General features: G+C 49.2%; 1 protein-coding gene and 3 long non-coding RNA genes across 4 annotated transcripts; 1 reads left to right on the top strand and 3 right to left on the bottom strand.

Annotated features, from left to right (window-relative positions):
- Positions 1 to 490: 490 nt before the first annotated feature.
- On the bottom strand, positions 491 to 9,517 carry LOC109554684 (uncharacterized). The gene is made up of 3 exons (XR_011564968.1): positions 9,385 to 9,517; positions 7,904 to 7,957; positions 491 to 7,796 (listed from the first exon to the last, which is right to left on the bottom strand). It is a non-coding gene; the product is annotated as an uncharacterized lncRNA (long non-coding RNA).
- LOC139180712 (uncharacterized) lies at positions 9,487 to 12,477 on the top strand. Its single transcript, XR_011564969.1, has 2 exons — positions 9,487 to 9,603; positions 11,569 to 12,477. It is a non-coding gene; the product is annotated as an uncharacterized lncRNA (long non-coding RNA).
- A 1,460-nt stretch (positions 12,478 to 13,937) lies between these two features.
- On the bottom strand, positions 13,938 to 23,232 carry FZD4 (frizzled class receptor 4). The gene is made up of 2 exons (XM_019954770.2): positions 22,614 to 23,232; positions 13,938 to 20,452 (listed from the first exon to the last, which is right to left on the bottom strand). Exons 1-2 carry the CDS (start codon positions 22,896 to 22,898, stop codon positions 19,124 to 19,126), a joined length of 1,614 nt encoding a protein of 537 aa, XP_019810329.1. The 5' UTR covers positions 22,899 to 23,232; the 3' UTR covers positions 13,938 to 19,123.
- A 389-nt stretch (positions 23,233 to 23,621) lies between these two features.
- On the bottom strand, positions 23,622 to 24,071 carry LOC139180733 (uncharacterized). The gene is made up of 2 exons (XR_011564990.1): positions 23,924 to 24,071; positions 23,622 to 23,715 (listed from the first exon to the last, which is right to left on the bottom strand). It is a non-coding gene; the product is annotated as an uncharacterized lncRNA (long non-coding RNA).
- Positions 24,072 to 24,547: the final 476 nt, after the last annotated feature.

Below are 24,547 nucleotides of genomic sequence, written 5' to 3'. Positions count from 1 at the left end.
TTCTTGTTGGTTTGTCACCTTTTAGCAGGAAATAGGTCCAATGACTTCTGAGATTCATCAGAATACTTATTCTGAAAAGAAAGATTGGGGTGGGGGGTGGGGCGGCAGGGCAGGTGTCTTTGCCCAGGGTAATCTTCTACTGAAAACTGGGCTTTCCCAAACGAAAAAATGCATTCAGCTGTTGGGCTTGAGTCTTTAATTTAGTTTTTTGAATGATTAGGGTTTTAAAGATATGAAAGAAGGAAGCAGTCAGTTCCTGAAGCAGAGACAATATGATCAGTGGCACGGCCACCCAGCATTCAGGGGCGTGCTGAGAGCTGAGAGGAGGTGAGACACACACATGGGCTGCTTGAAGCCCCTGCCTCTGAGTGTAGACAGGTCTGGAGAAACAGCTGTGCGGAAATCAGTCACAAGCCATCTGAAGAGCTGATCCCTTACCATTTAATTGAATTCAACTTGTTTATTAAATGGTAAGGGACCAGCTCTTCAGATGGCTTGTGACTGATGTCTGCACAGGTATTTCTCCAAACCTGTCTACACTCAGAGGCAAAGTGTATTTAATTTAATTGAATTCAACTTGTTTATTGGGCTTCCCTCATAGCTCAGTTGGTAAAGAATCCGCCTGCAATGCAGGAGACCCCGGTTCGATTCCTGGGTCGGGAAGATCTGCTAGAGAAGGGATAGGCTACCCACTCCAGTGTTCTTGGGCTTCCCTTGTGGCTCAGCTGGTAAAGAATCCACCTGCAATGTGGGAGACCTGGGTTTGATCCCTGGGTTGGGAAGATCCCTTGGACAAGGGAAAGGCTACCCACTCCAGTATTCTGGCCTGGAGAATTCCATGGACTGTATAGTCCATGGGGTCACAAAGAGTTGGACATGACTGAGCCACTTTCAAAGTGGAAGTGGAAAGTGGAACTTGTTTATATGTGTTTTTCAATGACAATAAATTCCTAATTATTTGTTTTCATTTAATGTTGATTTTTCTTCAAAACCACTTTGAAGGAGCAGACACTGCAGGGCCCTCTCTATCCACAGCAGTGGGCCCTCAGCACGGTACTTGGGCCCTTTATCCCACACAAGGCGGGACCTCAGAGTCCATGGCCTCTGGAAGATGCCTGCACGTCCTCTTCTGAGCTGCAACTGGACAGGCGTCCCAGTTTAATTGTCTAGTGTCTCTCAACCAACCCCTCTCTCTTCCTAAGGATTGATCTTGGTGTGGTTTTTCTTGGTGGGAGGTTGAACCCATCTTCCACATCAAAAGTAGTCAGGACCTCTCTCTCTCTCTTTCTCTCTCACACACACACACGCACACTTACTCTCACACACACACTCACACACACACACACAACACACACTCACACATACACTCTCACACACACTCACTCACACACATTCACACACTCTCTCACACACACATACACACACACTCACACAGACACACACATACAGACACACACACACTCACACACTGGCCCTAGCAAAATCTGAGGGTGGGCAACTGACTTGGGCTCAGCCGCTCTGGTGGTCTTCCCTTGAACTGGCAGCCTCCGAGAATCAGTTCAGGAATGCAGATGTGGCTGGTGGTTATCCACGGAAAGAGCTGGAAGCCGTTGGTTTGAAAGCAGTGGAACTAGCCTGCTGACCACACTGCTGCCGGACACCACAGCTGTGGCCTAGCCCACTGACTCTCCACTCCTGGGTGGGAGACCGGAGGCCCAGGATGTGAAATGACACGTCCGTGTTCACACAACAAATTATCAACCAAGAGAAAACTCACACTTGGACGTTTTCCCCTCCCCCACTGCGTTCTTCACAGCACAAGAACCTCCTCTGATCTCTACCCATTTCTAGTTCTCTCCATCCCCTAATATCCCGCCAATTAACTGCTCTGCAAATAAGTTATCTGGAATCTGTTTTATTTGCTGACACCCAAGACAGATATACAACCATAAAATACAGTAAGTCCCCTACACACAAATGAGTTCCATTCTGAGAACGCGTTCGTAAATCCAATTTGTCCCTAAGTCCAACAGAGTCAGCCTAGGGAGCCAGCTAACACGGTTGTATAGTACTGTACTGTAACAGGTTTATAACGCTTTTCACACAAATAATACATTACAAAACAAAAAATAAAGAAAACATTTTTAACCTTACAGTACAGGACCTTGAAAAGTACAGTAGCACAGCACAACAGCTGGCATACAGGGGCGGGCATTGGGTGCACAGGCGAGGAGAGTTAGTGATGGAGGAGGGAGCGGAGGTGGGCAATGGAAGAGCCGAAGGGTCGTCAGCAACAGAGACGGAGGGCAGGCTGCAATTCCGCTTGCAGCTGACGTTGATGGCACAAGCTCTGGTCCACGCCAGACTCAATTCCACCTAGCCTCTTGAAAAAATGATCCAGTGATTTCTGGGTGGTAGCTCGTCTGTCTTGTCAGGGATGCCACGGTAGCCCTGGATTGCGTTCTGAACGGCTGCTGCAACTTTCATGCTTCTTTCGACTTTCAGGTCTGGTGCCTCAAAAACTACTGGCAACCCACTCCAGTGTTCTTGCCTGGAGAATCCCAGGGACGGGGGAGCCTCGTGGGCTGCCGTCTATGGGGTCGCACAGAGTTGGATACGACTGGAGTGACTTAGCAGCAGTAGCAGCAGCCTCAAAAACTAACCATGCCTCCACAAGTAGAGAAAATCCCCTTGCCGTTTCCTGTGTCGTGAATCCCTTCGGTTCCTCAGTTTCTTCTTCCTCTTTTCTCTCTTCATCCTTTCTCTGGGCCTCCAATTCCATCCGGTTTTCACATCCACATCTTTGAAAGCTCACAACTTGTAGGCTAGTATGTAGGGGGTTTAGTGCAGTGACTGCACTTCCTGTTTGAAGGCTTCACAGAGATGCTGTCAAGCAGTATCTCAGATACGCAGATCCAAAGCTTTTACTTTGGGGCCCAGGGAAATACACCTGAGTAAGTGGGAGTGGGGAGGGGGTAAGAGCAGTGAAAAAGAGAAAAGGAGGAGGAAAAATCTTATGTATTTCTCATCTGCTCTGTGCTGGAACTGAGGGTGCAGGGTCGGTCAACAGAGGCAGAGGCTCCAGCAGACGTCAAGAGCTGCGCTCAGCACTTGCTTTTGTGCTGACAACACAGGGAGGGGGGTGTTTTCCCATCAGAAGTGGGAACAGGGAGGTTGGATGACACTGAGAAATTTGCAGATGGTCACACTCACTCATACCCAGCACTGGAGCGGCAGGACTGGCATCAGGACTCATTGCCAGCCAGGTCTGCCCACTCCAGGGTAATAAGTGTGTTGAAAGCTGGTAGGAAGCCATGCGTCTGTTTTATCTTTTTATTATGATTTCAGAATTGTACCCACGACTCGGAATGAGCTCACCTGAGCATAATGATGTGACAAGACCATCGGATCTTGTACTTATTTATTTAAGAAACACGAAGTACAAAAGTTCCTCCAGCTTCTGAAGAGCAGAGCTGGGGGTGTGTCAAAGCCTGTTTTAAGTGGAATGGATCCAGCTCGCGTATAAATTCGAGGCCGTGTTTGCTTGAGTCACACTCTGTTTTTTCAAATGACTTTTGTATGTCTCATTTCCTCTATTTCCCCCCTACTTCTGAGTTAGAAAACTGAGGTCTAGGACTTGAAAAATTCAAGTCCCGGTCCGCACAACAAACTGTCATTCGAGCCGAAACTCAAACCCAGATCTTTTCACTGTATTCCAATGCTTCCTTCCCAGCCTGAGAATTAACGCTGAACCAAGTGAGTTTAACAAGACTGATTCATCCTGATAGTCTGATTTAGCTTTCTGGGATTCTTCAGGTAAATATGAGTCCCACATCTCTTTTCAAATACGTTCAGCCTCTCTGTCTTTGTTTCTTCATCTTTTCCCTGCATCCCGCCCCTCCTCCCTTCCTCTGTTAACTTTTCCATCTCTCCTTTCTTCCCTTCCTCTCCTCCTCTCACAAACACATTTGTTTTTCTTGCCTAGAGGTGGTATCATGTCAGTGGGGTGGCTGAAATGAGAAGTATCTTTTAAGTCCTTGGAAGGAGAATATTTTCTTATGGATTTTTTTTTTTTATTGTTTGGATTGTTTTTCCAATGATTGCTTTTCCATCTTTCTAATGAAAGATGACTCTGAGCCCCCCTTATCTCAGGCCAACCGGAGGATGCATTCAAGGTTTTTATTTTTTTTTCCCCTTACAAATGCACCCAGAAGGTCACTCTCAGGTCCCCGAGATAGCAGTGGGTGATCAATCACAGCTAGGACATCAGCATCACAGAGGATAATCTCATGAATGGGAGGATCTGGGGAAGGAGAGAGGGGAGCCAGGCTTGTGAGCTCAGTAAAGGGGTCTGATGGATTGCTTTCTCTAGAAGTTCTCTGGGACAGTCCCAAGGATATTCGTTCCAGCCCCAGTGGCTGGCCTTCCCCTGATTTTTTACTCCAAATAAGTAAATATACACTTACACAAAAGACTCAGACATTTCCCAGGTAATCTGATCATTGCAACTCAGCAAGCAATAAAGATGGTGTCTACATGGGTCCCCACAGGGCCCTAAGCACTCCTTTCAAAACAAACAGAAGGGACTCCAGTTCTGGCTTTGCCAAGGATAGGCTTTGTGAGCCTGGGTAACTCACTCAGTTTCTCTGGGCTTCAGCTTTGCAACAAGAAAATCAAATAATGAGCTAGTTTATTCTTTCAACAATTATTTATTAAACATCTACTTTATGACAGGCGTTGTGAAGAGTTTTGTTTGTTTGTTTATTTGTTTTCAAGGATAGACACAGTCCCAAGTCTGGAGAGGCAGGGGGAGGTCTCAAAGTTGAATGCAGAAAAAGATTTATAATAAAGGAAAATAATGATAATATAATATTTTCACGTGGTCTAATTCAAAGGACTGTGGAAGGACAAAGGTCAAAACAGCTGGACCTAAGAGCTCGTCTTTAGGATTCCTCCCACCTCTAAAAGTCTGTGTGTATGGATTTTTTGGTTTGTTTTGGTCTCCTTTTCATATTCATGTATTTTGTTCTTTCTTAACTTGTTAATTTCAAATCATTGTCATCATTATCAGCCATTGCCATTACACATACTGTTTAACAGCCCTGACAATTACAGAAGTTAGATATTATGGTCACCATGATCACCGTTTTAGATATAAGAACACTGAAGGCCAGAGACGTTAAGCAACCTAGTCACACTCACACAGCTGAGAAATTACAGAATGGGGACCTGAACTCCCAACTGCTGACTCCAAAGCTCGTGCCCTTTCCACCGCACGGTGCTGCTTCAGGTATATGCAGCCACTCGGGTCTTGCAGCACAATTTGCAGGACCAGGTACAAAGTAAAAATACAGAAGCTCTTATTCAAAAATTATTAAGAACTTCAAATGGCAACCCACTCCAGTACTCTTGCCTGAAAAACTCCATGGACTGTCTGCTGAGGAGCCTGGTAGCCGACAGTCCATGGAGTCCCAAAGAGTCGGAAGCAATTGAGCGACTTTCACTTTCACTTCACTCAAGACAGCAAGAGCATTAAAGCCTGAGACTCTGAATGACTGCTCAGCTCACACACACATGAAGCCTGCCTCTCCCGACCGCAATTCACTTTAATAGGTGGCATCTCCCATCCAGGAGCAAAAGCATCCTGGCAGTTTGCAAGCCCAGCCCACAGAGGCAGAACATTTTATAGTCATGCTTCACATGTAGGTTACCTGAACAAAAGGTTCAGCCTGGACCACCTGGGCAGGATTGGTGAGCACTCTGGGATAGCTTTCCTGGAGCAGGAAAAATTCTTGATGTGGGGAATGCTGCATAATCTTGGGTTAACGAGGGTTCTGATCATACCTTCACGATACCTTTAGAACCTAAGGAGGATGACACTAATTCAACACCAATGGAACACAGGCAAAAGCCCTTAACCTCTCTTTTTAAACTGTAGACCAGACCTGTAGGTGCCCTAACGAAGGACAGTGGAAAAAAAGCTGCAGAATCGCTGGTTTATAAGCTTCCCTTGTGAAGCACTCAAGAAGGTGTCAACTCCTACTGAGCCAATAAAAGATTACGAGCATCCTTTTTGCAACAATTCTTCATCAGTGGTATTCAATCTTTTGTGATCATACACCCACCTATGAAAGATTGGACCATTTCGCTCCCCAAAGACACATGTGTACATTATATATTTTTCATGCAGTTACAGACTTCCTGCATTGACCTCAGAGTTTTACAAACGCTTAGATCACAGCTCCTCCAGTTATAGAAACTGTGATGCACCCAGATAAAAACTTAGAGATCATTTATGTGAAACCATCATATTCCTCAGGGGATGAAGTTTGAGGCCATTTGAGATAATAAGTGGTTCTGTACACTTTCAAAGACCTGCTCTCTTGACTGTCAACTCTACTTTTGAACTAGCTGCACGCTCCCCGGCCTCTCCTATCAAAACATGCAGCCCAGCAGAACAGTCTAAGCCTACAGACACTGATGTCAGGACATCAGTGAACATTGGCAGGGCACCTGGACAAGCCAGGGAGTTAGGCGCCAGGACAGTCCTTGTCCTTGAGACTATCACAGATGTCTAGGAGAGACATGTGTGCAAACAATGGAATGTGAGATAACATGCAATTATAGGTGTTTGAGAGGTGACACACAGGGGCACAAGGTCGGCCAGGAGGGATCATTCAAGGCTCCCGGGAGAGAGAACGCTTACACGGGGTCTTGAGCAGTGAGTCCAGAGCCTTGGAGGGACAGGGTCTCCTGGCTGAGGGGACCTGCATGTGCAAAGCAGAGAGGAGTGAGACACAAGGGAGTTGGAATTGGTTAGAACACACGTGGAGTCTGAGAAAGAGGCGGGACGTGGAGCTGGAGGAAAGGGGAAGGGGCCCGACTCTGCAGGCCTTGGATGGACCTGCGGAAGAATGTCAGCCTGGGTAATGGATGAGGGAGCCTCTTCCTGGGGAAGGCATGAGGAGGCTAGATACCCATCTGTCCCAGGCAGCCTTCTGCTGGACGGTGGTGCAAGGAACGCGGGGGCGAAAAGCCTTTCTCAGATTCTTATCACCGCTTCCTCTAAAAATTAGCTGCTGCCCAACACACTGGAGAACATTAAGAAAGGCCCTGTAAACCCTTCGTAAAAGACAGGGGCAAGGGGACTTCCCTGGTGGTCTAGTGGTTAAGACACTGCCCTTCCAAGGCAAGGGGCCTGGGGTTCAATCCCTGGTTGGGGAACTAAGATCCCACATGCCATGTGGTGTAGCCAGAAATGAAAACAAAAAAGACCAGGACAGTCAGCCTAAAACATATCTCTAAGGCGTCCATGAGATTTACTCAACAGAAAAATACCATTCTTCTCCACAACCAGATGACCAAATCGAACTTCTTACCAATACAGAGAGACTGCCTTCATTTAAAAAAAAAAAATTGAAGAGACCCTGATCCTGACTTGATATATCGATGTGCTTCTCTCTCCAAAGTCTCAGATTTTTTCATTCATTCTTAAACTGAACCAGTTTAGGTGTGGGCTGGCTAGGCAGTGGGCTGGCTCTGAAGAAATATTAATCAAAAGAACAGAACATCACCAGAAATATTTAAGGATTGCCATTTCCATATCATCACTTCACAGGGTTCTTAGGCAGTATGGGCATTAAGAAGTGCTTGGAACAGGTGTGTTTTCTCCCAAAGTATTTGTCGTTCAGTGTTCGACTCTTTGGGACCCCATGAGCTCTGTCCATGGGATTCTCCAGGCAAGAATATTGGAGTCCAGGGGAATCTTCCCAACTCAGGGATGGAACCAGGGTCTCCTGCATTGCAAGCAGATTCTTTACCGTCTGAACCACCAGGGAAGCCCATTTTCTCCCAAATGCATAACTAAAAAACCCTGATCACTGAGACAGTGTGTGCCACTCACCTTCAGCTTTAAAGCGGTCCTTCCCCCTATTTACCACTAGGGGTCATGAAAACCCTGTTTTAAAAGAAACGAAGGTTCAGAATTGCTGACCTAAAGAAAACCATTCCCCCTAGTGTTCAGATTTTTCAGTTAAAAAAAAACAAAAACTTTTTAACAACAGCAAACAGAAAAAAAAAAAATTGCAAATGTTCAGAATTTATCTCTTGAGTAGCTACATAACGGTTATAATCCCTCAGACTATCTGCAAATAAAACGGTTCCTACGAGATCACAACAAACAGATTCTTGTTGAAATATCCACAGTAAACGTACATTGTACAGGAAATTCCATTGCATTTACACTATTTATTTAATAAAAATAATCTCCGTGATTATTTGCATTTATTTCTGAAGGAGGATGTTTTTCCTTCCTCAGAATAAGTTCAGGAAGTGGGTGAAGTGTTCAGGAAGTTAGCTAAATGCTGATGTAAATCCAAAAGGAAGGTCTGTTGTTTGGAAAAAAAAAAGGGACCCAAAAAAAAAAAAAGAGAGAGAGAGAGAAAGCTAGGAAGTGGTGGTTCTCTCTTTCACTGATGGAAAATGTTATACAGAATTTCTGATTTAAAAGGAAGAGGACTAGGGGAAAGGTGTGTGCTGATGACACCTTTTGCTGTGGATCTGGCTGGCAGTCCAGACTTCTTTTTTACTGACCACAGTAGCCCGCAGAGAAAACTGTCAAGAAACAAGATCTAGATGGAAAATGTGAGTGGGATTAAGTTGGTGTTTATACTAAGTGAAGTCTTTCCTATGCAATCTGGAGCAGCTATAGTCTCGATAGCAAACTCCGAGTCCAAATGAGGTAGTGCGGCGGCTGAAGACGACATAAACAGCTCAACACGGTGCCCACCCCCCAGGGCCCCTGGCCTTTCCAGCCCCCGACGGATGGTGTCACGCTGACCTGCAGACTCTGAGGGAGTCGTCTCCTCGGGGAAACCCCAGCTCCCCGGGGTGCCACGGGCCGCAGCCCCGGTGTGATTCCTTCGGTCATTATTTATCTGGGACTTGCAACGTAGGGAGTGTGCCGTATCAGGTGTCCGGAGCAAACGGAGAGCTCTGGGCCTCTGGAGCACAGGCCGTTTAGAAAGCACAGATTGGGCTCATTGAATTGTGCCGAGGAGGACGCAGTCTGTCGCCCGTTTCTCTGAAAATCGCCCCCTCCTTTCCAAGTCTCTGCTACCCCCTTCGTTGAGGCCTTCACGGTCTCTCAAACTGGTCTGTCTGCCCCGTCTCCCCCACACCCATCCTGGCCTTGTCTCCAGCTGAGGCCCCCCGAGGCAGCCAGGGAGAGCTCCGTGAGACACCCTCTCCCGCCCAGACCCCCGCCACCTCCCTGTGCCCGGCGAGGAGACGGCGCAGCCTCCGAGGCCTTTCCTAACTCGGCCGGAGTCCACCCTCCCTCCCGCTCGCAGGATCTCGGGCTCCAGAACCACTCACTGCCCGCACCTCGGTTGACTGCGTGCTTGTCTTCATTTCTGTAGAGCAGACTCTCTGGATTCGTAGAACTACGGCGTGAGAGAAGCAAGAGAGGGATCCCACAGGGCACAAGGCAGACACAGCTACACACACCACCTTCTGGGTGCAGGTATCATAAATCACGTGCGCCAGCGGAGACGTTCAGAGGAGGCAGCTGGTCGGATGGCTAAATGCCTCTGATGCCACCTTGTGAGTTTTTATTTTTATTTTTTTACAATTTTGGGGGGAAGATTTTTTGATGTGGACCATTTTTAAAGTCTTCATGGAATTCACTTAAATTGTGCTTCTGCTTTATATTTTGGGGCGTTTGGGGTCCTGAGGCACGTGGGATTGTAGCTCCCTGACCGGGAATCGAACCTGTGCATGGTGAACTGGAAGGTGAAGTCTTCACCACTGGACTGCCAGGAAAGTCCCCTGTTTTTTTACAGTTTGAACAGGGGGTGGTTTTGATGAGCAGACCAAGTTTTAGAGAATTCAGGGTGCCTGGACTCTGCCTGCTTCCTGCCCCCTCCCTAAGCACTTACCTGTTGAGGCCGAGGTGTCCTTCAGGGGATCAAATGGGATGACAATGGCTTAGAAAATGCTTTCCCGTTGCACTCAGTCCTCAGAAGCTGCAGCACCCACACTAAACAAACAAAGCCCCAGGACTCAGATTAGGAAGAAATTACACAATGAACACAGTAGGAACAGTAGCTCTGATCCCTTAGTGGGTCCGGAGCCTTTACCAGGTACGGAGGGCATGTGGTTTGTTGCCGTGAACTTCTGGAAGGAAAAGGTTGTGCCTTAGTTATCTTGGGGCTGGACCCTCGTTCAGCTACTCCACAAATATTTACTAAGCAACAGAGGATTTGTTTTTCCAGGTTTGGAATTTTAAGCTTGTTAATAACAGATGGATTCTTTCTCTGTTTCGTCATCTGTACTCTTGGACTCGGAGTTGGACCTTGTCTTTGCGGTTTTCGACAATCACTCCCTCTCTCCTTCCCCAGCCAACCCCAGGATTCTGCATACAGTAGGCACTCAGCAAATATTTGTTGGGGGTGGGGGTGCGGGGGGGGGGGGGGGCAGGGAAGAGGGAAGAAAGACAACAATAAGCAGCACAGCGGGTAGGTGACCAGTGTCACAACCAAGACTGCAGGGTTTTCTGCCACTACCCCCAAGCTTCTTTCCAGAAACTTCCGCCTATGTGATGCCTCTTGTTACCTTTGGTTTTCTTTCCCACGCTGGCCACATCTGTCACCAAAGCCCCCACCTAACAAGATAAAACACCGTCTTCTTCTACCCTACCTTCCTTAGTCTCTCCGCAGATATTTCCGAAACCCTTGCTAGGCCCTGAGGACACGCGGGTGGGCACCTTTGGGTGCTCAGAGTCATCATCGGGCTGTTCATTCTGGTGGAGAGATGGATACATCAACAGACTATAACAAACAGTACAATCAAGGCTCCCAGAGTTGAAAGCGCAGAGGCTTAAACTTACCGGTGGTAAGAAGCAACAGAAGTGGGACTTCCCTGGTGGTCCAGCGGCTAAGACTCCGCCTTCCCAATGCGGGTGGGCCTAGGTTCGACTCCTGGTTGGGGAACTAGATCCCACATGACACAACTGAGTTCTGTGTGCAGCAACGTAAGATCCTGTGTGCTGGAGCTAAACCCCAGAGCAGCCAAATGAATGAATATTAAAAAGAAGAAGCCAAAGGAGGCAGGAAGTGGCAAGTTGGAAGGTCAGGGACGTCTTCCCAGGAGAGGTGACCTAGGATCTCAGTGTCGAAGGAAGACTAGACACAGCCTAGTTGAAGGAGGGAAGAGTCCTTGCAGACGAAGGGAAACACCCACCGAAAGGCAAGGCAGTGTATGGAAAGCGACGGAACTAGGACGGGTTTTCCTCTGTGACTTATCAACCCTGTCTCACTGCTTTGCACTCTACACTTAATTCCTCTCGAGTGAAATGATGCAGTCCTTCGGCATCCTGGAAAAGGTAGATAACCAATCATTTCATCTCTTAAAGAAATAGGCATTGATAACGAGGGTTATCCGTGAGATTCATCAGGCTCTTGGGTGAAAACCACATCGGGGGCTTAAGGGAAGCCATGTGGGAAGCTGATGAAAATCAGCCAGTTGATGTGAAATGTAATAAACCTTACTTTTTATTCTTTCTCCCAGGGAGTTTGAGAAATTGGAAGCCTTTGCCTGAGAGCAGATGATTTCTTGGGTTCTCTTCTCCTTAAGGATGAGACAGAAGGAAAAGCTCAGAAGGAGAATTCCCGACTCTTGGAATTTCGGGTGGGACCAAGGTCCCGTTTTGAAAACTTTTTGGACTAAATCTTTGCAGGTCCAGTCTTTTCAAAAAGTTTGCCAAGATGTTCCCAGTCCTACATCCCAGCTGCATGAAGGAAAACCGAGCAGAGGGCAACGCCCTTCTCAGAGTGTGGTTTATTTCTGTTTGCAGCAACTCTGAAGACAGGAGGCCAAGGCTGACCTCTTTAGTCAAGAGTCTGGTCAACTTTAAAATTATGATTGCATGTGAAAGCTAAAATGGGAAAGAGAAAAAATCAGTTCTCAGGACAGAAATGCTAAAAACCCTTGGGCCACATTCCAGCCAAGGTCCTGGCCCTGCATACGGAGCTCCCATCAGGGGCGGGTGGATGGGGAGAGCGGCTAAGACCGGTTCAGGTCGGTTGAGTGTCCGGGATCCTGGGGTTTATTCTAGAGGTGTCCAGCTTACAGATAAACTTACAAGAGTGATCACCTACATAATCCTTAAACAACAGAAGCTCATGGCCAGGTCTCGTTATTGAGTTGCCTGCCAAAATATTTATCAGTTCTCGGTGAACTATCTACAGTAAAGACATCAGAGGAACGGGGCTTCCCAGGTGGCTCAGTGCTTAAGAACCCACCTGTGAAGCAGGAGACCTGGGTTCGATCCCTGGGTTGGGAAGATCCCCGGAGGAGGAAATCGCAACCCACTCCAGTATTCTTGCCTGGAAAACTCCATGGACAGAGGAGCCTGGCGGGCTGCAGTCCCTGGGGTTGCAAAGAGTCGCCCATGAATAAAGTGACTTAACAAGCAGGCATGCATCTAGTATGAGCTGATTTTGGTTACAACTGCAAAGACCCTATTTCCAAGGAAATTCACATTCATAGGTAAAGAGTGTTAGGTCTTCAGTGTATCTTTGGGGCAAACACGGTTCAACTTGCAACTCACTGTATTAGGTTGGCCAAAAAGTTCGTTCGGGGTTCCCATCACACTATAGGGAAATCCCAGAAGAATTTTTTGGCCAACCCAGTAGAATGAAAACAAGACCCTGGGCTAAGCAGGAGAGAGCCTGGCTGGCCAACAGGCTACCCACCTACAGAGGTCCCCCTCAGCAAGTCCCTCGTCCTAAGTTTCCGTTCTCATCTCTAGCGAGGTAGTGCCCACCCACCTTGCTTTCCTCCAAGGTGACATGAGTGTAAAATGAAATCATGTAAATAAAAGCATTTTCTATCCAGAAAGGGTTGGTACCAGTGCAAGGGATTATTGTGAATTCACCCCACATTGTGTTGACTTTTCCCTAACATCGTAACTACATAATGAGTAGGTAATGAAACGAGACACACAGCCTGTCTTCCAGGGAAGAGAATTTAAATTACATGCCTCCCTTCAGGTACGGTTGGACTTAAAAGTACAAGAGCAATCTGCAGTGAAGGAGACGAGCATTGCAGATTCTTGCTCCCTGGGTTTTCTATGCGCAGCAAAGCAGGGTGGTGTTCAGGTAAAACCGAAGGGTGGAAAGAAATTCAAAGGTAAACCGAAAGGACCAACGTTCTCCTCTGGGACCTCGACAGCATCTCCAATCGAGGGCAATGACTCCCCTCCCCTGTGTGCCTGTGTGGTCCATAATATTGCTTGCTCCCATGGCAATGTCCTGACAAAGGCCTTGAATTTGCTTTGTCTGATGACTTTTCTGGCTATGGGGACACAGACCACCCAACTTATAAAATTAGCTGAAGAAGTCATTTTCCTGGCTGACTGATGTGACATACTCCCATGTCAATTACACAACACAGAACCATTGTGTAACCAGAAAAAAAAAAAAAAAAGGTTTTGTTTTTTTCCCAAAAAATTTGGAGTTAAAAAAAAGCTCCCTTTCCCCTTTTTGAGTGGCCTGAACTCTAGCAATAAGAAAACTTTTTTCAGGCTGCAACATTAAGCCAAAGGGACTGAGAAGGTGTGTAAAAATGGTCACGTGTATTGAAAATGCCAAAATGGGGTGTGGAGTGACAGCTTGAGAACTTGAGTCACATCTGAAGCATCATGTGACCACTTGAGAGTTACCAATGACCACAGCAGTGATGGATTCTGTTGACCCTGGACCTCAGAGGGTTGGCTGACCCAGCAGAAATCCCACGGGGGAAAATTGCATCAGCAAAAAGAAGACAAGGCTGTGCCTCTGCCCTGCAAACCCAGCTCTTTATTTCTCCCTTCTGGGTAAGCGTGCTTCCCAGGGGCTTTCAGACACCTGCAGGAAGAGGCCAAATTACACACCAGCTAATAAACAAAACTTTATTTTCCTTTAATACAAAAATTAAATAGCAAAGTTTATTTTTTTTTGTACAGTGATAAATTAGAAATTTACAGTACAGACATTAATGCAGACATACGTTTGTACATCCTCGATAGCAGGGTCCATTTCTTCTGACGCTCAGCAATTCATTCAGGGCGCGTCGTAGGGGTTTGCTGGTACCTCTAATGTCGAACATCTGAAAGTCCCTCAGGTTGGCCTCAAGGGGGCTGGGGCTGCGGCTGCGGGTGGCTTGGGGGACCGAGAAAGGCCACACAGCAAGAGCTTGTCCGCCACACCAGCAGGCGGAATTTCATCTCTGTCTAGATCACACCTGATACTCACTCCACCTTTCCCACCGAGAGCTCAAGGAACCTTTGTCCTCCTCTCATCTGAAGTCTCACGACATCCCTGTGAGGTAGGAAGAAATTTAGGGCCACCTAGATGCCCCACTGGGAGAGACATCAGCGTTGCCTTCCCAAAGGCCCCAGCCAGGCTGGCCCGAGCCCTCGGCAGGATGGTGGGAGGGCAGATGGACCCAGGTTCCGGGGGGCAGGGGCGCTTGCAGCCTCCAAGGAAGCCTGCTGGGATGACAGTGGTCGTATACTGAATACTGTGGGCAATCAGGGAGCTCCGTAAGCTTGGAGGACATGGCTCATGGGTCCCCAAGCAGGCCCTCGACAAGTTGCCTGGGTGAATACTGGGGATTTGCTGGTGCAAAGAAGAAGGGAAATAAGGTAAATCAGAAACAGAAACAGCAGGTGGGTTTACCGCGGAGTAGAGGCTTGTTGGGGCAGGCAAGGGGGCTCCGGGGTTCACTTCCCTCCGGGTAATGCCCAGTGGGCATCACCGCACACACAAGGACAAGAGGTGGCAGCAGACAGCTCTGCCGAGGCCACAGCGCAGCAAAATCCATTATTTAAGCCTCTGGGATCTGATCCTTGGTAGGAGCAAAATGCTCTGCAAGGAGTTTCCAAGATCTACGACCTAGGCCCTGGAGAAAGATGAGAACCTAGGTCCCTATCTAGATGTAATACAAACCCAGACAGGGACTCTGAGCCCAAGTACAGTAAAGAGGCAAAAAGAATCGTCGAGGGTCCAAAGACGTGACATAATTGGCTGGGACAGCAATGCTCTCCAACTTCCCCCATCACGGAATGCAGTTCAGGACGTAGATCGATTCTGGGGCTCCTTCCAGGGGGCACTCTACAGCCCTCTTCTGGCTGCGGCGGTGGCCCCCTCGCCAGAAGCCGGCATGTGCACACCTGGGTGAAATCTCCAGTTAAGTCTGCCTTCCAGGGCTGAGGCTGTGGGGTCCCTCCTTACACCCTCAGGTCTCAGCTGGGTTCCCCCACTGAATTCAGTGGTCAGGAGGCTGAGTGGGGCAGGGCAGAGAGGACAGAGCTGGGGTGCTGGTGGTGTCAGAACCCAGACACAGAAGCTTCCTGGGGTCCAGGTTTGGGGGACGCAGGAGACAGAGGCCCAGGGGAAAGCAAAGTCAGAGAGCATCTCGGGGAAATAAATGAGTGTCCCTCTTTCTCCTGGCTGAGGTCCCTGAGCAAGCTGCCAGTTCAGAAGCAGTCTCAGGGATCAGGAAACGGGTCTCCACAGAGGAAAAAGGATATGACTCAACCAAGGCACTGCATCAGGAGGTTCTGGTCAGCTTCACTCTGCCCAGGTTCCTCTGCCCTGAGGTGCAACCCTTACGGAGGAGGAGAAAGGAGCCTGCCAGAGAGGAAGCTGACAGAGGTGCCCTTGGGCCTTTTCGAGGCCAAGGGATTTTGTAGGAAGTTACAATTATATACCTACTTCTCCTGGATTTCTGAGAAAGAGGAAGAACCCTAACCTTTTCCCTAGCAAGCTGCTGTCCTCAAATTCACCTGTGTGAGTCACTAGATTGGTTTCCCAGGTGGCTAAGTGGTAAAGAATCTGCCTCCAATGCAGGAGATTCGGGTTTGAACCCTGGGTCGGGAAGATCTCCTGGATGAGGGCATGGCAACCCACTCCGGTATTCTTGCCTGGACAATCTTTCTGGACAGAGGAGCCTAGTGGGCTATAGCCCATAGAATCGCAAAGAGTCAGACACGACAGAAGCGACCTAGTGTGCACACGCAAGTCACTAGAAAACCCCGAGCCCTGAACAACCTGCCCCGGAAGCCACATTAGATGGAGCCAAGGTTCATGATCATCTGGGGAGGTTTCCATAGAGACTGTCCTGTAACAGAATTGATGCTTTCTGGCAAAACCCCTGCACATCAATTTGCAAGGAACCCCGGGAAGGGCTGAGTGATGGGTTAAAGTTGGAAAGACCCAGGAAGAGGTTTATGGGATGGAGACAGTGAAACAGGTGGCAATTCAGCAGCCCCTGCTCCTTCTGAAACCAACGGCAAAGTTCAGCAGAACCAGGTTGGATTGGTTAGAGGAACAGAGTTGATCCTCCCTGACGTCCCTTAAGGTGCCTAACACAGGGTGTGACACACAGCTGGCATTCAATAAATGTGCTGATAATTAACTTTTTTTTCAAACCAATATCAATTTAAGAGGTGACAATAACTCACTTCAAGGTAACTGATAACTAACTCTTCAGCCACAAAGCTCCTTTCCTAAAACCGTAAACACCCTCCAAAGTCTAGAATGTGAAAGGAGCAACCTAAAAGCCTGTGACATTGTCAGTGTGTGCCAATGGCCAGCTCCAATCAAATATACTTCCCCTGAGAAGGCAAGAGACTGACGGAAGAGACATTCTAAGACCTAGAAAGCTCCAGAACTTGGGCATCCAGGTTCACCCAAGTACCCTTACTGTCACTATTTCATCATTCATAAACACGGAGCACCCTCTCCACAACTGGCCCTCTGCTAGGATGCTTGTCTCGGTCACCCAGTCACTGAAACATTACAAAGAGAACTGCATTGCAAACCCCTGCACGGTCCTTTTTCCCTTTCCTGGGCCAGAGTCTCCGAGCAACTCCCAAGACACTGGAGAGGAGCGTGAGTAAGGGCAGGCTTTGCCCTGGGTGCATGCTCCAGGACCCCGGCCAGCTATGGGAACCATCTGCGAGCAGCAAAGGGAGTTCACATTCTACGTTTCAGGGGCGATGCAGTCGTAGATGGAGTTCAACTGGCCCTTCTGGGGAGCATTTCTCATGCTCCTGGAGCCCTGACCCAGAGTCCAGCCAAGGTACTCAGGCCCAGAACACACAGTGGGGGCCACCAGTGCCCACTTAGCATCTGTGCACGAAACCCCAAGACTTTGCCTTCCAAAACAGGCAACAGTCCTTACGCACATCTTCATCTCAGCTCGAGAACCACACCAGACCAGAGAGAGAAGAAAGGAAAATGTCAAACTAGGGGCACGAAGCTCAAACAAACAAAGACATGCTTATTTCCAGAATCTGAACTCCTATTTGCAATTTTGAGTCCCTAGAAACATTTCTCCACAAAGAAATGGGATAAAAGAGCTTTCCTACCTGTTTTAAGGGGGGGGGGGAGGGGCAGGGATAAATAAATAATCATCCCAAAGTTGCTAAAGCAAAGACCGAGATGAACTTCAAGGACAGCAACCTGTTACATCAATCTGTCCCAAAGATCTGGTGATTAGAAGACCTCAGGGGGTTGAGGAGAAAGGCCAGTTATAACTTTAAAAGAACTGTAACTTTTGAGAGGCTGCTAGGGGGTACCCTCTTGCAAGGAATATAAAGCATACATTTTAAAAGCTCTGGATACCCCTGCAAAATGCAATTAAGACCTGTGCTGTAAGAGTTTGCAGTTCATTTCATATGGTCTACACTTTATTCCCTACAAACCAATCAAGCTCCTGGCTGGTATTCTGGAGATTCATTAAGCACCATATAAATACTCCAGGCCACACTGCCTCCAATGAAATCTTATACGGAGCCCTTGCCAATTACTAGGAAACAATTATGCACCAAAGTAGTTGGATTAGTTGTCCTTAGCTCCCTCTACAAAATTGAAAAAGTCTCCATTGCGCCAAGTAGACCAGACTCTGATAACATTCTTATGCTAAAGAGAAAAAAAAAGGCACCATCATTCTGAGAATGCAAGCTGACCATAGTTTTAAACTCAGTTGAGTAACTATTAAGTCATGGTCCAAGAATGTGCTTTTAATTGTAATTGACACACACAAATTATACAGTTAATCTGTGTGAATGCAAAGTTGCCAAGAAACGTAACATTTTAGCTCTTCCAGACTGGCGTCTGCATAGATACAATCACACAAAGTAAAATATATTAAGTCCCTGGTGCTCAATGCAATCGGTCTCTGGGGTGGGTAAGGTAAGTCGACTTGGTAGATCTCATTTTCCTCTGAATTAAGTGATTGTCAAGAAAGTGAATCGCCCTTCCTTTCCCCCCTCATTAGACCTGCTGCAGTGCAAACATTCCTATAAAAATACCTATTTTGAGTCATTAATGTAAAATGGAAAAAACAGCAGCGGTCTAGTAGGGAGCTGTTGAAATTTAAGAGGGAGAGAGAGAAGAAAAATTCACGGGATACCTCATGTGTGTTTGTACAGTACTTTTGTTTGTTCAAACAATTCTGTTTTATGACAAAGGCACTGAAAGATTCTGACACCACCTCTTGGGAGAGCAATCCACAAAGTTCTAAACAGCAGACAGTGTACCACAGAAAATGTTTATGTTAGATCAGCCAAACTATAAAACTCTTGTAACACTTCTCTGAACCCAGTGCTTCCAGTGTTTATAGATCGCTCTGCTGTCTGAAAGACCCAGTTAGTATTTAAAACTTGTAAAGGGTTAAAAAAAAGTTAATCTTTCTCCCTGTAAGTTGCCTACTCACAGCTCAAATCCCACCCTGCAGGGAAAAGGAGCATCCCCTGGACTTCCTGGAATCTCGGGAGGACCTCCACGCTCCAAGCTGCGACCTGCTCAAGTGATCAATGTTTTGATTTTTCACAGCTTTGAAAGCCTCTTACTGGCTTTTCCATTTTGGATCATTCCAAAGTCTGCAGCAAAATCACTAGTTTTATGATGCTGGGGGGAGATGGGCAGCGGGGGGAGAGCGGTGGTGGATTATTGGGGGGGGTTACTGAAGTGTTGCTAGTTTGTTCAAACTGAGATTCACTGCATAAGCTTTTTAGTAGCACTTGCACCCCAATGCTGGCATTCCCCCTGGAAAGCATGGAGGCTGGCTAGCCTTATACCACAGTCTCATTACCTCTCCCAGGCTTCACCCAGCCATTCCCTCTTTTCTCTCTCTTTACCTTCCCAGAATTCACCAATCTGTTGGAACACTTCTGCCACGTGTGCAGAGTTTTGGCAGACCAAATCCACATGCCTGAAGTGATGCCCACCAGCAAAGACATAAAGATTTTCAACATTTCCACTGCCATGTTGGAGTCATCTGCGGAATACCGGAAAAGCGCCCAGTTGGAGATTTCATAGAAATAACAGGCAATCACGCAGGTTGCAGGCACTGTGTACAGGACCGAGAAGACCCCGATCTTCACCATCAGCCTTTCCAACTTGTCTGTCTTCGTCCCATCCTTTTGAAGATTCGACCGAATTTTGAACAAGGCCACCAACCCCGCAGCAATGAACAAAGTCCCAATCACCAGGTAGGTGAACAGCGGGGCCACCACAAAGCCCGTGAGTGCATCCAGGTTCTGGTTCCCCACGTAGCACAGGCCAGTCAGCTCATCCGCGTCCACCAGTCTCATAATCAAGATGACAATGGTTTTCACCGCGGGGATGGCCCAGGCTGCGATGTGGAAATAAGAGCTGTGCATTTCGATGGCTTCATGACCCCATTTGAGTCCCGCTGCCAAAAACCAAGTGAGCGTCAGAATAACCCACCAGATGGAACTGGCCATTCCAAAAAAGTACATCAGCAAGAAAATGATTGCACATCCTGTGTTCTTAAGGCCTTCTTGAATGAGAACAGGTTCTGCTGCCTCTTCAAAATCGCAGGATATCCTTTCCCGGCCTACAGTCAGCCTGACAATATAAGCAATGCTATAAATATTATAGCACATACTGAGAAAGATGATGGGGCGCTCTGGGTAGGAAAACCTGGAAGAATCAATCAGGAAGGTGAGCACAGTGAAGGCGGTGGAGATGAAGCACAGGCTGGCCCACACGGCCATCCAGACGTCGGTGAACTCCTTGGCCGAGCGGCTGTACAAGCCAGCGTCGTAGCCACACTTGAGAACACAGTTCAGGCTCCTTTTCACCCAGATGTACTGATCCGAGTTGGTTCCCACGGAGTGGCACTCTTCCCCAGGCTGGATGGGGGTTTTGTGAGGCAAGGGCACTTCCTCATCACCTGGCCCTTCCATGCACATGTGGTTGTGGTCGTTCTGGGGCGGGAATTTGCTGCAGTTTAGGCTCTCCGGCCAGGCAAAGCCAAACTCCTTCAGCACAGGCTCGCAGCGTCTCTTGACAGAAAGGCACATCCCGCCGCAGGGCCCGATGGGGATGTTGACCTTCTCTGTGCACATGGGCACATACACGGAACAAAGGAAGAACTGGAAAAAAGTCAAGAAACGAACAAAGAAAACAGTGACAGTTGACATGGAAGTCTGACCGAAGGCTTGCACAAATCTGACTTGCTTCTGGGCAGAGTCCATATCTACTTTTAAATCAGTCTATAGGGGTATCTGACTGTTGACTCTGACCTCAAATGAGCTTGCCTAATAATCCATCACTTACACCTTTTTCTACTTCTGGGTCTAGTAAACCCTTTCCAGGAGAACATAGATAAATAAATAGATAAAAGGGACTCAAAGCATTACATAATCCCCTTTTGCACAACACTTAGGGAAATAAACCTTAAAGAGCTGACTTTGAGCCTCCCTCCCCTTTCAGCTACTATATGAAAGAGCTGAACAGACTAATCAGTCTGACTCAGTTCTCTGGATGATGGGGTGCTTTATTTTTATCCCCATTTCTTTATTACCATAAAACTAAATATTCAAAAAAAAGGAGATCCGGCTTTTATCATGTTAATAGTCTCTCCTTCCTCTATTTTATTCCCCCAAATTATTTTTTAACCAGTCTCATATTGAAACAGAAAATGTCCTCATTGACGCTGTTAAACCCAAGGATGGGAAGCAAGTTGAAATCTCTGGGTATCAGGGGCTTTGTTTGGCCAGGTTTCCTCAATGAATAATAATGAAGCACAATAGGAAAATACAAATGTTCAGTCCCTGAAACTGCAATACCAGCAGGGGAGAGTCCAGTTGCTGTCCTCAATTCCTCCAGCATTGATAAACAGTCTGCTTGGCTCCTTACAGATGTTGTCTATGAAGTCTAGAGTTACAAGTAACTATTTTCCAGCATGTAAAGGGATCTCGTCCTGTCCTTCAAAACAGCTTGGCTGCCTCCCCAGGATACGTGTAATTAAAAATATATATCCCTGAAAAGCTGTTTTGCCAACAAAATTGCCACTGGTGTCAGGATTGTGTTGTTTCCAAACTGAGAGCTCGAGAATCATTGTCCTAAGCTTTCATAACCTAGTTCTAAAATGCTGACACTTCCACAGGGACATTTCACCAGCAACAGGTCTAATCCCAACCATCCTTCTGAAACCGCCATCCAACTTTTCAAATGACCTATGTAAAAACATCCACCTAGTAAGTCAATTGCCTGCCTGTTTATCTCTTAGAAGTTACAATCAGAACCACAGATTTCCAAAGCTTTCAGCCTGGATAACTATAGAACTATCCTCTATTCCTCTCCACTCCTCCCCCACCCCTCCAGTTCTCTCTTTTCTAAATTTCTAAAAATCACTCATAGCCTTTCCAACAGAAACACAACCAGTGTTAACATTTTTAAAAGTTTCCTTCCAGTTCTTTTTTTTTTCAGTGAACTTGTCGTTGTGGTAAGATTATAATCACTCGTATATACAAATTCTTTCTGCACTTATTATGTTAGGAAGAACATTTTCTATAGGACTACATAAGCTTTAATATTTTTAATGACTGGGAAAAAAGAAAAAAAAAAACTTCCAATATACAAGCTACCTTCTGGAGCTTGAGCCTACTATCGCCTCTTCCCCAAGTGATGCCTTCTCCCCCTCCATGTCCTAAACCTGCCCTTAACCCTGAGAATAAGAAGGAACTCAAGACAGCGCAACCATTCCTTCGCACATGACCTCTACAATCATGCAAGACACCGCGAGGGGCCATTCTGCAGAAAATGGGCCAGGGGTGTTGCATTTAATAACACACCCAAAAAATACGGGGGAGAAAGGAGGTCGGCGAGGGAGCAGAAATTCCCTGTCGCCTTATCACTCCCTTCCAAGTCTTAGCTGCAACTGGCTGCCGTGCGGAGGACTCGCCCACCGAGCAGCGGCGGCCAGAATCCTTGGCAAAGATAACTCTCAGCTCCGCTGGGGTTAGGGGCTTGGCCAGACACGGGTGGGCAGAGGAGAAAGACGGAAGGGCGGGGTGCAGAGCGGGTTCTTTCGCAGGCCAGATGACTTACACAACGTTTTGGCCTCCAGTCCCTGAGGAGGGACAGCAAAGTGGGGGTGGGGATGGAAATCACTTTTCCCGGATAGATATCATTCCTTGAGACCTAGGAAGGGCACAGGGGGCTCGACCTGGCAAGGGCCCCGGGGAGTGAATCCGGGGCTCGGAGGCGTCCCCCTGCCCCAGGGGTCCCGCCCAGGGAGGGGGCGCCCACCTGCAGCTGGCTGGAGCAGCCGTACTGGATGAGCGGCGTGAATGTGGTCAGCTGCAGCTCGGCGTCCGTCTGCAGCTCGTGCCCCACCAGGTTGGGCATCTTGGTCACGTTGTAGCCCAAGTTCTGGCACATGGAGATGCGGATGGGGTCGCAGCGCCTCTCCTCCTCGTCCCCGAAGCCCCGCACCGGCTCCACGAGCAGTAGCAGCAGCAGCAACAGCCGTGGACTGAGCCCGACGCCCCCGGGGCCCCCCAGGACGCGCGGCCCTGCGCCCCGCCAGGCCATGGCCAGAGCCGGGGGCGGCGGCGGCGGCGGCGCGGGGGGCTGCTCCAGCAGACACCCCCAGTTTGCACGGGGCCGCCGGCCGCCCGCGCTGCTCCCGGCTCCGGGGAGAGGGCGATAAGGCGCCAAGGGCGACTACGACGGGGCGGAGGAGTAGCGGCCGGTTCTCCCGCAGCTGCGCGCGACTGCGTGGGGGCACTAGACGCCGCGAGCCGGGGCCGAAGGACGGCCTGCGGGGGTCAGGGCTACGGGCGGCGAGCCCCGGTACGGCGCCGGCCACGTCCGCTCAGCGCCTCCGCCGAGCCCGCGAGCACTCCGCGCCACCGCGCCACTCCGCCGCCCGAGCCCGAGGCGGCACTGGAGGTTCGCGGGGGCGGGCCCGGCGCGCGACGGACGGCGCGCCTCTCCAGTGGCCGCGTGCCGCCAGCCCGTGCCCCGCCCTGCGCCCCGCCCCGCCGCCCCGGGCTCCCCGCCCCGCTCCCTGGCGCTCGCCTCCCTCCCACCCGGTGCGCGGCGCTCTGGGGCCGGGCGCGGAGGCCGCCGCGGCTCTCCCAGCCGAGCCCGCGCGCCCCTTCTCCCCCGGGCGGGGGTGGGGGCGGGGGGGGGGGGGGGGAGGCGCGGCCCCAGACCCTGCCGGCTCCTTTTGCTGTCCTCCAGCTGTCCCCTCGGCCCCTGGCCGCTTCCCCATCGGGCAGCGAAACGTACACAAAGAACACGGGATTCGGGTTATTTACGAAATCGTGGTTTTTAAACTGCCGGCTGTGTGACCCGGAGCAAACTGCTCGGCCTCTCGGTGTCAGGGTCCTCGCCCGTAAAGAGACTGGGAAAGATAAGGGCGATAAGGCTTTTCGAACACGGGGCCCTGCGCCTGGCACGGCGCGGGCGCGCGGCTCCGTGCGCCCCCCAACCCGCCCGGCGTGCAGCCCGGCCCCGCTCCCGCCCCCCGCCTCGGCCCGACCTGCAGCCGAGAGTCGGGGAAGGCGGGGCGCCCCGGAGCCGCCGACGGCCTCGCGCTCCGATTTCCTCACCGTACGAAATGAAATTCCACAGGGGGATTCGAGAGGAAATGAGACCGGGACGCTCCGTGCTTCTCGGCCCGCCGCCCTTCCTGTCTCGGGGACACGGTTTCTAAATAAGGTTGGGAGGGCGAGAGGGCGGGAGGGGAGAAGCTTGACCTGTGCAGGAGGTGCTGGCGGGGTGGGGAGGGGACCGGGAAGGCTGCCCTCCTCCAGCCTTCCGGGCATCCACCCACCCCACCCCCCCACCTGCCTCCTGCATCTCTTTCCAACTTTCTCTGCTTCTCCGGGGGTCCTGGGGATCATGCCAGCCGTGTTTTGATCCAGCTTTACCCTCTCATTCCCAGCCCTCTCCCCACCCTCCGTTCCTTCGGCCGAGCTTGGTGTTAGCCCACAGTCTCCACTAAAGCCTCAGCAGGTGGATTCCTAAACAATTTACTCCTTGCAGGACTGCCAGTGTGCCTCGCAGAGCCTCAGATGGGTCACCTGTAAGATAAGGAAGTTCGTATCTACCCCACGCAGTTGTTCTGACTTAAATGAGATAATGTGTGTAAATTGTGCACACTGACTGGCACGTCGTAAGTGCCAAATAACTTGGTTATTGTTGATGTCGTGGAAATCTCCTGCAGCCCGGGT

The sequence above is a fragment of the Bos indicus genome, chromosome 29 (genome assembly GCF_029378745.1).
Source record: "Bos indicus isolate NIAB-ARS_2022 breed Sahiwal x Tharparkar chromosome 29, NIAB-ARS_B.indTharparkar_mat_pri_1.0, whole genome shotgun sequence".
NCBI classification, from domain to species: Eukaryota; Metazoa; Chordata; class Mammalia; order Artiodactyla; family Bovidae; genus Bos; species Bos indicus.
This window is presented reverse-complemented; position numbering and strand designations above follow the sequence as displayed.